The 13,198-nt window shown below is 46.4% G+C and overlaps 2 protein-coding genes across 2 annotated transcripts in view; one reads left to right on the top strand and one right to left on the bottom strand.

The window, feature by feature from the left end:
- The window catches only part of DNAJC2 (DnaJ heat shock protein family (Hsp40) member C2), a 252,490-nt gene extending 247,537 nt beyond the window's left edge, over positions 1-4,953 (top strand). Inside the window, exons 16-17 of the mRNA XM_078679433.1 lie at positions 4,239-4,387; positions 4,826-4,953. Coding sequence (XP_078535559.1) covers positions 4,239-4,387; positions 4,826-4,900 — 224 coding nt within the window. The 3' untranslated portion in view covers positions 4,901-4,953. The remainder of the gene's footprint in view (positions 1-4,238; positions 4,388-4,825) is intronic.
- PMPCB (peptidase, mitochondrial processing subunit beta) overlaps positions 4,603-13,198 on the bottom strand; it is a 171,224-nt gene continuing 162,628 nt past the window's right edge. The window contains exon 13 of the mRNA XM_078679446.1: positions 4,603-5,119. Coding sequence (XP_078535572.1) covers positions 5,055-5,119 — 65 coding nt within the window. The 3' untranslated portion in view covers positions 4,603-5,054. The remainder of the gene's footprint in view (positions 5,120-13,198) is intronic.

Below are 13,198 nucleotides of genomic sequence, written 5' to 3'. Positions count from 1 at the left end.
GTCATCTTCATCCACTACACAAAGGCACTTTGTGCTTTATTCACAGATAACAGCACGCATCAGTATTGACCAATATGACAATGATACCCAACTCTACTTGAAATTCTCCTCTGCTTAAGACATCTAATACCTCAGACACTGGCTGCACATTGTCCAGACCTGGCTGTCTAGTGCCTAGCTGAAAATAAACCCAACTGAGACAAAATTCCTGTTATTTGTCAATAACAGTATGTATCTGGCTTAATCACAGGAATCTTGTGGGCTTGATACACCCCCACCTTTCACTGAAGCCAAGTAACTTTGATTCACACTGTACAGCAATCTGACGCTCAGGGACAGATTGCCAAAATAACAGGGTCAGCCTGGTATCGTCTCTATCTTCTAAAGAAGTGAAACCATTTATTTGAGAAAGTGCATTCAGAACTGCTGTTCAAACTTGTACCTTCATATCTGGATGTTGTTTATGTCCTACTCCTTGGCCTCCTAGACCCCTTACGGGCATCCTACGGGCATGTCTTATCCAAGGCCTATGGAAATAAGATCACACTGCCCCACACTGATGGAGCTCTCTTTTATCCCCTTGCCAGCCCGCACCATTTTCAAAACCAGCAGCATTATTTACAAAGCCATTCTGACCAGTTCCCCCTTATCTTACAGAGAAGCTCACCATCTCTGGTGGCTCTCGGCACACCCGCAGGCAGGACACCATTTCTGCAGACTGAGTCTGTAAGAAAGGGAAGAAAAAGGCAGCAGCCGTTTTCCATGCATGCACCCAGGATCTGGATACTCCCCCCGTATCCATCAGAACTGTCCCAATGCTGCTCCAATTTAGGAAAGAGTTTAAGACTCCCTGCTTAAAGAATACTGCATAATAATGCATTACCCAAGATGCAGCAAAAGTAATTCTGAAATTAATAGTGCAATAGAGATGATTAGCAGTTTGGTTAGATGTGGAAGTTTTCGCAGCTAAGATTTAAAAAAATATATTTACATTTTCTTGCATTTTATACAACATACAACAGTAGGTCATAACTCTATCCCTGCAGTGGAATGCTTTGCGTAAACCGAAATGAGACCCATATCATTTGTATACTTCAATCTGTCTGCAGCATATGCAATTTGGTCAGTACCCACAGTGTCAGGGGTACATTATCTCTGGGAATGATTAGGCTCAGTCTCTTCTGTGTCGTTTTGCATCTCCTCTTCTGAGTGTAATCCCTTTTCTCGTATCCTACTCATTCCTTAATAATTTAACGATCTGCCCCTATCTTATAGAAATTTGAGAGAACATACTGTGGCTTCATGTCAAATCCCCCCTGATTTCATGTACCTATCCATTCTGCATTGCCAGTTACTTTTTGTAGGGGTTAATGGGGATCCCCAGATTATTGGAAGGTCTCTTGGCAACTGGTAAACCCAACACACAGAATATAAGCTTGGGCCTCAGTAAGTCTGTAATTTGGAATTTCCATGATAAGGAAACTGGGGACATACAGATCTCGAAGTCCAGGATGAGACTCAATCGTATAATTTGTCTCCAATAAGTTTGCACTACATTACAACGAGATAGATAGAGCCATTTTCTCTTCTACACAGGTATGCGGAAGTCTAGACCGGTCCCATTTAATTCCGCCTCCTACTATAGTACAGCCTGTGGAGGATTTTTAACTGGATGTAGGGTAACTTGGTTTTTATTGCCACCTCCAGCGGTGCATCAATGCAGCCTCACAGGCTCATTTCCTCAAATGCACTCGGGTATTCCTCCCATTTTGCCCTTAGTTTCACTAGCCAAACCAGCATGTTGTTCGAGTGTTTTAATGGTGTAGGATACCGCTCCTGTGTCAAAAATTCGAATTTTATTTGGGTGTGTTTAAAAACCTGGTTGTTGGTTAATTCATATTCCTGTTGAAGACACAGGAAGGGACTAAGGAATCCCCCTTCAAAGATTCCCTACCTTTGATGTGCCTTTGGTGTCACATGTTTTAAAGCCACATAACTTGGCAACTTCCTTGAGGCTTTCCCTTCCCACAGGAAGGTTTCCCATGTAACTTTGTTATACCAGCGTAGGGACCTGGCGGCTTTGTCCAAGGCTGTAAACGCTGCCCATATTGCTGATGATAGTGACATTGTACCCTTTCCACCATATATATTATTGAGATATAAGGTACTAAATAACTTCTATCTCTCTACTTTGAATACAGGTATAGATCCAGCCACATATTATTTGTGATGCTCATTAATTTGCCCTAATGTCAAGGGTACTATCTACCTATGTATTTCTCGTTAGGGTTTTTAAGGCGATACTAGGTGTGCTGTTATCCCACAGGGTTTTCAATTCTCTATTGATCTTCAGGAATCGGGCAAGGTATATTTTACATGGCATGTAGTAATTTCGGAAGAGTAATCAATGTAAAATTGCAGCTTTACCCATTAACCCAAGAGTTAGGGATCTCTATTGTTGCAAATTTTTCTGAAATCACCTGATAACACACTGTGGGCTTCAGACAATGACTAGCCAAGACTGCATTACCAATATTTAGTCAGAGAATGTGTGAAATGTGGGCCGCACGTTAGAGTGGGCATGAGGTTAGGGAGTGCTTGATTTATTTATTGAAGTGAACCAAGGGAAAGTTGGTAGATCTGGCAACCCTGATAATGCTTATGGTGAAGTCAAGGCTTTTATTTGAATGGGGGGGGGGGGGGGGGGGGGTAATGGTGTCCAATAGTAGATGTTTTCAAGTAGATTTGTGTGTTGCATTATGGTGAATGCTAGTCTTAGGGAGCTGTGGGGTACGCAAAATAAATTAAACATTGTTGAGAATTGAGCATTTGGTGAGCTGTTCAGGATTCATTTTCATAACCTGACCATCTAGTCGTTATGCAAGAGGAATGATAATTAAGCATTTGACTAGGAAAGCCCATTCCGTGTTGTAGCGTGGTCACCAGCCTGTGGATTTCGACATATTGCATGCTCGTGTGAGGTTGAGCAGCTTTAGCGATTGAGCCACTCGTGCCCAATCACGCACAATTAAGAGCGCTGTCCTCATGCTGAACTCGGAGCAAAAATCTGATTCGTAGTCTGCAAGTAGGTATTCTTATTGGTGAAAATAATTTAGATATGATATTTTGTTACTGAGCTAGGGTGGAGACCAGTATTGTATCGTTTGTAATATAGTATTTGCAGCCTGTGCTCCTGTAAATCCCATGCATTCTACAACTTGTTTTTCATCGTAGTTAATGTTTTGAGGTGCCTGGTGATACCTCCTATGAAGCACCCAATGCACCAGGTTATTGTATTGTGCGTACTACCGCCACATGTAGCACTTGTCCACATAGAGAGAATGCTACACCATGTAGGTGTGGTTAGAAAAGTATTGTCTCTGCTATGAGCCTACATGGGAAGTGTTTCCATGTCATACATGATGACCCCCAATGTGCATTTACTGTTATGGGTCTCAGTGGTGATATCAATGAGGAAGTGTGAACGTTGGATGCATATTTTTAAAATGTGTTATGATGTAGCACTGATTAGCTCTGCATTCCCTTTATTGTGGTGATAGTTTCTATTTTCTCAATCCTATTTCTTATGCTGGCTGTGTGTAGGAGACCGTCCACTGTGGTATCTTCTAGATCCGTGAGAGGCAACAAGTGTTAAAAGGAGTGAGCGGGGAATCCGAGATAGGCCTAGATAGACTCTGTTACCGTCCTCCTTTATATGATTGTTATTAAGAGATGTCATTTGAAGAGATTTAACAAACTGGACAATGGTGTAATCATTCTTAAGTAATTACAGGATGTCAAGCATATGTAACTATTTGTGACTGGACCAGTGGACTATACTACAATTCTCTAATGGCCAGCAATTCTCTCCAGTCTTACCAGGTTGATCTGGTTAGTATTGACTGGTTATTTAAGGAGGTTGTTATAGCCTGTATCTCTACCATCCAGTTGCCAGCAAGGTTCAACAGGTCCTTTCATACAATTTGTCTGTCCGGCGGTTGATGAAGGATCATGGAATGAATTGGTATGTAGTATGATGCATGGTGACATGGATTAACTAAAACAGAGACTGGAAGGACTGTCAGCCTACAGTACGTGGCCTTCACCTTGTGTTAGGAGTAGCATAGTCCACTAGGCATGTAAAGCGTGTATGGGCAGGAATGGTTAGTCTCATAAAAAACATGGGTATACCGTTGACACCCTTGCTAAGAATTCACAAAGTGAGTTTTGTTTTTCAGGGCCCGATGCTCTTGCCTGGACGACAGAAGAGCAGAAACTTTTAGAACAAGCGTTGAAGACATACCCTGTAAATACTCCAGAAAGGTGGGAGAAAATCGCTTTGGCAGTTCCTGGCAGGTCTAAAAAGGAATGTATGAAGAGGTACAAGGTAAGGAGAGAATATTGACCTGCACCTTAAACTGAAGTTATTTATAGTACATCCATTTGTTCGAAATACATTTTTATTAAAGTTTATAAAAATGTTAAGGTCCGCACCATGGCAGGACATCGGAAATGCCTAGCTTAAATTAAATGGACTAGCCTAGTGCTGAAAGGCAAGAACAAACTGCAAACCGTTAAACACTGAATGATTAACCACCCTGCTAAAATAAAACCGTTGTGGTAGCATATTTTATTATATTTTTACATCACAAAAATAAACTTAATAGGACACCCTCCTTATTTACAAAATGTTATTTCAGTGTACAACTTTTTTTTGATTGCATCCCTGTTCTATAATTCAGGCCTGCATGAACTGTACAGTACTGGCTGACAAACTGTATTTCCACCAATAAACATTGTAACTAATGGTTGTTTCATTTTCTAGGAACTTGTTGAAATGGTGAAGGCAAAAAAAGCTGCCCAAGAACAAGTGGTGAATGCTGCTAAAGCAAAGAAATAAAACTAAATTAAATATTTGTTCTGTTTATTTTATAATAAAATTTGTGAATACTTTTTGTGTATTTTTTTTCTCCCACACATGAAAATCTTGCTACTCTCCTCAAGTAGCTTGCCCCTTTTGCAGTAAGAGTTATGCTCGTATCATTTTCATCACATCAACTACGCAGCCAATACATCCCGCTACGTATTCTCCTATAATCTGGGAGTTGTTCAATGGGACCTAGGGAAAACAAAAAAAAGTGTTAATGAAGCTATAGTTTTTGACGCACACACAAAATCCTATTTGATATCATGCAAGAAAGTTAATGTAGGACGAGGTCAGTGGATCTAAATAAAATCTTCACATTGTAAGACATTTCATAAAGGCAGTTCATCGCTTAATATGCTACCTAGCAATTTACTTTATTGATTAACATAGGTTTGAAGCTTTAAAAGGCAATGCAAGGCAAATCACTTTACTTTGTATTATTGGTACTTGGATTGCTCTGCGCACAGTGCGCAGCAGTCCTCATTGTTAATATTCACTAAATGTTAAGTTTATTTACCCACCCTTCAGTTTTTTTACACTAACTACTGAACGTTCAGCACCCATACATGTCAACAGCTAAATAAGGAGCAAACTGGGAATTTGAGTAAGCCAAAACAATTTTTGATCTAGGGGAGAATGTATGAAAACTTTGCACCAGTCTTGATATGGTATTTAATTTCCAGTGCAAAACTATTGGTGCTATGAAAGTACTCTTTTGTTGCACAAATAATGCTTTGTGCTACTTTGTATCAAGAGGGTGTCCCGTGGCAACCACCCATGTTCATTGATGCAAAGCCCTTGCTACTAAAATTGTCAGACCTGACTTCATCACAAGCCTTTCTTCCTGAGGCAGGTGCAAAGTAGAAATGTTTTTATTTCTTCTTGCATTGAAATGTTGCATGCTGCATTGTACAGCACACCTTAATGAGTGAAATGTGTAGGCATAGGATTTTAAGTGGCACAGTAAACCTATGCTAGACAGCCTGCACACACCTTTGCTAAGTTTTGTGTATGGGGCCAGGCAACCTTAGAGCGCCTGAGGAAGAAAGCATCAGTAGGCCATATTTGATTCCCCACATACTGAATTATCCCAGGTGTCAGATTGGATTCGGAAACAGAAGTAACATAATCAAATAGCACCCACCCCAGCGCAATTAACTCTGTTCCCTTTTTCTGCATCTCTGATGTAGATCCTGATCTCACTCGCGTCAGTTTTTTGCACCTCAAAATTCAACTCTTAGAGCCTGAGCACTTTAGGAGACACCCTAGCAGTGCACTACGACCTGCAGAGATTGCAAGGAACAGTCATCCATCACCACTCTCGTTCACTTAGACCATAATTCCAAGTCATGAGTCTTCCCTCAGTATGCATCCCAACGCAATTAGGGTGAGGGAAGAAAACGGTTTTATGGCAGGGACTGCATTGACAAACAAGGCTGTGTGTTGTTCACAGTCCTGTTTAAGGCCACCGACTTCTCGCTCCTCAAGCTTAAGAAAGAAGCATTCTTTGAGAAAAGGTGACAAGCAGAAAACTGAGCAATTATGTTACTCATGATACTTGACCTCAAAAAGCGTTCAAGATGCTGACCCTAGCTCAGGTCCTGTGGGTATTGGAAGCAGGAGACTGGTTGAGGACACTCGATTGGCAGGGCACGTACTTTCATGCTCTGATCCTGTGGTTGCACAAGAAGTACCTGCATTTTGTGTTAGGCTTCACCCATTACCAATTTGCTGCACTTCTGTTTGGCTGTTCACCAAACAATTTTTGCAACACATTTCAGTCAGGGATCCCAGATGTCCTGTACCTGGATGACTAGTTGATAAAAGCAGTGGCCAGAGGTGGTGGTGAACCATTTCCAGTCAACGGCATCTCTGCTGTTTTGACCAGGGCTTTTGATTGACACGACCAGATCTCAGCTGGAGCCCTCCCAACGTCTCCTGTTCCCTTGAGGGGAGGAGGCTGTCTTGTGTGCTAGCTTCTTCTATCTCCTGGTCACACGAAGGCTGTGCAGTAATGCCTCGACAGGCAGTGGTGATCTAATGGTTGAAGTCTGTCAGATACTATTGTGGTCTACTGCCACGCAGCAGCAGATGTCTTCTGGTGGGGAGAATAAGAGACCTTTCTCCAAGGGATGTCCTCCTGTAACATTCCCCCTCGAGGTGGTCACAGCAGTAAGAGCGAATACCTGGTAGGGTTTCTGAATATCAGAGCACACAGCCTAAGTTGTAATGTAAATCTTCACCCTGTTGGGCACTACTCAGAAAATGCTCTGTGCCATCCAGCAATTGTTGAAGGGAGTCTGGAAGGGATGCATTTCGGTTGAGGTGGAGCTTTTTTTCTTCATTACACATTACTCCCCGACTCCTTTTGTTATACCCAAGTGGGACATAAATGATCTTACTTTTTTCTTTTGCTGGAGCTTCATTTGAGCTTCTTCATAGTTGACAGTTACAGCTGTTGGCTATTAACAGTCTTTTAGTTGACATTCATTAGGCAAGATAGGGCAGTGAGCTTCAAGCACTGAGTGTATGCTTATTTCTCCTGACAAGTTATTACAAACCAGTGCTGCTTTCCTTTCGATGATGGAGTCAGTCCATCTTTCTACCCCGCCTCTCCCCACAAGTCGGAGAAGCAGTTGCATGTTAAGCGGTCAAAGTTTATATTGACCACATGGAAGAGTATTGAGGACCAGCTCTTTGTTCGTTACTGTAGGAAAGGGCAAAGCAGATGTTATGCCATTGGATCATAATTTGCATCAAAATGTGGTATGCTCTTGCCAAAATGGGATTTCTGAGGTTATCTGGGCCCATTCGAGCAGGGCCTAGTCATAGTCTCTTGCTCTTTTCAGAGATGTTTCCATTGGAGACGTGGTTGCAGGTGATGTGGGTATCATTACACACATTTGCCAAACACTACTGTTTGGACTGGAAGTTCTGCAGGGACAGGCATATTGCCTCACCCGTGCTACAAGATCTCATCTGACACTACATCAGCCTAGGAAGGTATGGCTTGGGAATCTATTCAACAATTGAGGCATCTGCAGGTAGGAGTAGTTTCTGTCCTGTAACTCCAGTTCTGTAGTAGGGGTATCTCTGTTATAGTCCTAATCTAGTGAATAGTCCCGCCCATGTGCGTGGACCCCGGAGCAATCAAAAATAATCTCTTATAGTGTCAAAAAATGCAGAAAAGCATAGACACTTAAGAGATAATTTAAAGACAGATAATGCAGCCTAAAAAGGCTACACTGTCCAGTACTTCATCTAGAAATTCCACCACAAAATCCACAAAACAGCAAAAGCCTGTACAGATTTCCCTTGCTTTAACAGCAAACTCCCTCAGGAATGATAGAGAGAAGAACCTGGACAGACAAGCCCCATAGGCTGCTATTATGTGGCTCAAAACAGGATACTGTGCCTTTAAGAGAATCTTCCAGAACCTTCTCCCAGTATCCCAGAATGCATAGCAGGTCCAACTTAGTTTCAGTTCTTTTTGAAGGCGTAACACGCCAGACTTGTAGCATTCCATAAAGGAATATGTCTCTCTCCACCGGGGAGGAAGGAGGGCGCTTATGACTATAACAGAGATACCCCTACTACAGAACTGGAGTTACAGGACAGAAACTACTCCTTCTGTAGTAGGGGATCTCTGTGTATAGTCATAATCTAGTGAATAGAATGGCAAGCCCATCCCCACACCAAAGCGGCGGTGGAGAAAAGAGAATAAACGCCACTACTGTGCGAACAGATTTCGCAGAGAAGCCTGCCCAACCTGAGCGTCTGCCCTGGCATCAGTGTCCAGGCAGTAATGCTTAGCAAAGGTATGAACCGACTTCCAAGTGGCCGCCTTGCAGATTTCTGCAATCGGAACATTACGGAGCAACGCTGTCGTGGCAGCCTTGCCCCTGGTGGAATGAGCCTTAGGCTTACCTCCTAAGGTCTTATTAGCTTTTTGGTAACACAGCTGTATGCAGGACACAATCCACCTAGAGATAGACTGCTTAGAGGTCGCAAGACCCGTCCTGACTGAACCATAATTGATGAACAATTGGTCTGACCTACGAATATCACTGGTTTTATCCAGATAAAATTTCAGCACCCTCCTAACATCCAGGGAATGCAAAGACCTTTCCGCTGGAGATGAAGGATTCTGAAAGAACGTAGGCAAAGTTATAGCCTGGTTGATATGAAAATCAGAAACAACCTTGGGAAGAAACTTAGGGTGAGTACGCATAACAACCTTAGCAGCATGAAATACAGTATAAGGTTCTTGGCAACACAACGCCTGAATTTCACTCACCCTGCGGGCCGATGTAATGGCCACAAGGAACGCCACCTTCCAGGACAGGTGCTGCAACGAAGCCTTATGAATCGGTTCAAAAGGCTCCTTCATCAACCTGGACAGCACCACATTCAAGTCCCATGAAGGCGAAGGAAGCCTGACAGGAGGGAATGCTTTCTTCAAGCCTTCTAGAAAATCTTTGATCACAGGGATCTGGAAGAAGGAAGTCTGTGAAGGGCATTTCCTGTAGGCAGTCAAAGCAGCCAGATGAACCTTAATGGAATGGACATTAAGGCCAGACTGCGCCAGATGTAGCAGATATGGAAGGATGACATCCTCCTTGCATGTCGTAGGGTCATAGTTCTTAGACTTGCACCAGATGCAAAACCTCTTCCACTTGTAAGCATAAGAAGTCCTAGTGGAAGGTCGCTTAGCCTCCTTCAGTATGTCCATAAAATCCTCTGGGAGATTCAAATGGCCATATTGCACTATTTCAGGAGCTATGCCGCCAAACAAGACGAGAGGTTGGGGTGCACCATCCGCACCCCGAACTTCGTGAGAAGGTCCGGCCTGCACGGCAGCTTCATGTGAGAAAGGAGAGACCGGTGAAGCAGGTCCGTGAACCACCACTGTCTGGGCCATTCCGGGGCAATCAGAATCATCTTCACCCTGGATTGGGAGAGCTTGATGAGAACCGCTGGAATCAGGGGACTGGGTGGAAAAGCGTACAGAAAGCTGTTCGACCAGTTGATCCATAACGCGTTCCCCAGCGTCCCTGGCTGGTAGTACCTGGAGGCGAAGTCTCGGCATTTGCTGTTTTCAGCGGTGGCGAACAGATCTACGTCTGGAGTTCCCCACCTTGCGAAGACTTCTCCTAGTACTTCGTCGTTTATGACCCATTCGTGGTTTTCCTGAATGAGTCTGCTCAGCTAGTCTGCCTGAACATTCTGCACACCTGGCAGATGAGTGGCCGTTATCGAGAGTCCTCGGGCCAGAAGCCAGTGCCAGATCGCCTGCGCCTCCTGCGACAGAGTGCGTGATCTCGAGCCCCCCTGCTTGTTGAGGTAATACATCGTGGTCGTATTGTCCGTCTGTACAAGCAGAGAGTTGGTCCGGAAGGACGGTTGAAAGGCCTTCAGTGCCAAGTGAACAGCCCTGAGTTCCAGGAAATTGATGTGGTACGTGGACTCCGACGGGGACCACGTCCCTTGAATCTGCAGATCTCCGGAGTGCGCTCCCCCTCCCAGCAGAGAAGCATCCGTCACGATAGTCTGAGTGGGAATGTCCTTGTGGAAGGGAACCCCTCTGAGGAGATTCTCCGCTGAACACCACCACTTCAGAGACTGAAGAGCATGCAGAGACAGTCGTATCTTGTCGTCCCAAGAGCCTCTCCTCTGGTCCCACTGATCTTCCAAGCACTCCTGCAGCGGTCTCATATGCAGCCGTGCATGTGGCGTCAGGAAGATACAAGAAGCCATCGATCCCAGCAGAGAAGACACCGTCCTCACTGTCGTGGATGGAGCGGACAGGAGAGCCTGAGCCTTCCGAAGGAGTGATAAACGTCGCTCTTCCGAAGGAGACACGCTTGCCGACAGCGTATCGATGGAGGCTCCCAAGTACTGGATGCACTGGACCGGAGTCGGGACAGACTTGGACATGTTGATGTGCAACCCCAGCCTGTTCAAGAGAACGCACGTCTTCTGGAAGTGTGCTTGAGCTTCCGAGAAGGAGGAGGCCTTGATCAACCAATCGTCCAGGTATGGGTAGACAAACACCTTGTTCTTCCGCAGGTGTGCCGCTACCACTGCCATGCACTTCGAGAACGTCCGGGGCGCAGACTTCAGCCCGAACGGAAGTACCGTGTACTGATAGTGATTGGTGCCGACTTGAAATCGCAGGAACTTCCGGTGTTTGTGTGCAATGGGCACATGGAAGTACGCATCCTGCAGGTCTATGGCGCAAAGCCAGTCTCCCCGTTGCAGCTGAGGATAAATCTGATGCAACGACAGCATGCAAAACTTTTCTCTGCGAATCCATTTGTTTGCCTGTCGCAAGTCCAGAATGGGCCTGAACTCGTTCTTGTCCTTCTTGCGGACCAGAAAAAAACGAGAGTACAGACCTCTTCCTCTTTGAGACAGAGGTACGTCTTCTATCGCCCTTTTCCGTAACAGGATATCGGCCTCCGCCTGGAGCTCGCGCAGCTGATACTGCGAGCTGACCGGGGGAATCGATGGAGGAGGGCTGGTGAACCGAAGACTGTATCCATTGCAAACAATATTCAGCACCCACTTGTCCTGAGTAATTTTTCTCCACTCTGCCAGAAAAAATTGAACGCTTCCCCCCACCGGAGCGGGTAACGGACGAAGGGGAATTAACCGCTCAGGGTAGAGACCCAGCCGGGCCCTTGTTAGCGGTAGAGGACTGCTGTCCACCTCTACCCCTCTGACGTTTCTGGAAGGGCCTTCTGTATTGCTGCTGCTGCTGTTGCTGCTGCTGCTGATGCCCAGAAGACTGTCCCCTTCCTCTACCCTGCGACCCGAACCGTCGTTGGAACTGTCGGTAGGGTTTCTTTTCTTTGGGCTTCTCCAAGCCCACAGCCGTCAGGGTTTCAGCCTCGGCCGTCATCCTGGCCATTTCGTCATCTGCGTGTTTCCCGAAGAGGGTATCGCCGGAAAACGGCAGATTTGCCACTCGTTGCTGCGCTTCAGGCTTGAGCGACGTCAGCCGGAGCCAAGCATGGCGTCCCTGATTGATACCATGGCAGTAACCATGCGCGGCCAACAGGGAGATATCCGCCGCGGCGCTGATGGCCTGGTTCGAAACCAGCATACCTTCCTGGACGATCTCCATGAAGTCCTCTTTCCTGTCACGCGGGACAAGATCTGCCAACTGTTCCATGGAATCCCACAGTGCACGGTCGTACCGCCCCAACAACACAGAGTCGCTGGAGGCCTTCATCGTCGTGGAAGACGCCCCACTCGCCTTCCATCCAGCTGAGTCAATCCAGCGGCTCTCCTTATCCGGAGGTACAGTGGAGGACGGGGAGGTAGCATGTAGTTTCCGAGCCGCCGTCACAATCACCGAATCAGGTACTGGGTCCTTCCGTAAGAAGGCCGGGTCCGACTCTAGAGCCCTGTACTTCTTGACAAGCCTGGATGGAGCGGCTTTCACCACCGCCGGCGTAAGGAAGAGCTGTTCAGCAGGCTCGACCAGTCCTGGCACCAAAGGCAGTAGGGGGCAAGACAGGTGCTTCGTGTGCAAAGTCTCGAAGATCACAGAAGTCGAGGGCGTAGGGGCCGTCACCTTGATCCCCAACTTCGCAGCCCCTCTCAGGAGAACCTCCTGGAACGTGACAATGTCATCTATCGGAGACACCCTCGTCTCCGGGGAATCCGACAATGTAGGTGAATACGAACGGGTCCCAGAGGCCGAACGGGACCTGGACCTATGCCTCCTATGGCGATGTCTGGATCTCGAGGAGGATCCGTGTCCACTCCTAGATCTGTCGCTCCTCCCTGAGCGTGACCTCGATCTCCTGGGTCTGGGACGTTCCGCCGGCTTCCCCGGGTCGGACGTCTTGGGCTTAGGAGGAACCTTCGACTTAGGAGTCTTCTTCGGAGGTGTCGGAAGTCTGGGCATCGACACCGATCTCAGTGGAACCGGAGGAGGAGCACTCGGCACCGGGGCCTGCGGTACTGACGGAAGAGCAGGTAGAGGAGGCAATGGAGGAGGAGTCGGAGCCCTCGGAGGAGGCCCTCTAGGCAAAGGAGGAGGAGGAGGCTGTATAACAGTCTTCTTCGGTGTATACACCTCTGAATACGCCGTTCCCGGCGAGTCACCATCCTGTTCCGACTGAGGGGAGCCCCCCACAGTCCTCGGCCTGTCCTTACGACCCCCTGACGTCGACGACCGGTGTTCAGACGTCGACCGTGGTTCCTTCGGCGTCGACTGTTTCGCACTCCTCGGCGTCGACCGGCTTCTATGCCTCGACG

The sequence above is a fragment of the Lissotriton helveticus genome, chromosome 1_1, assembly GCF_964261635.1.
Source record: "Lissotriton helveticus chromosome 1_1, aLisHel1.1, whole genome shotgun sequence".
Lineage (NCBI taxonomy): Eukaryota > Metazoa > Chordata > Amphibia > Caudata > Salamandridae > Lissotriton > Lissotriton helveticus.
The sequence above is the reverse complement of the archived record's forward strand: the minus strand, read 5'-3'. Positions and strand labels throughout refer to the sequence as shown.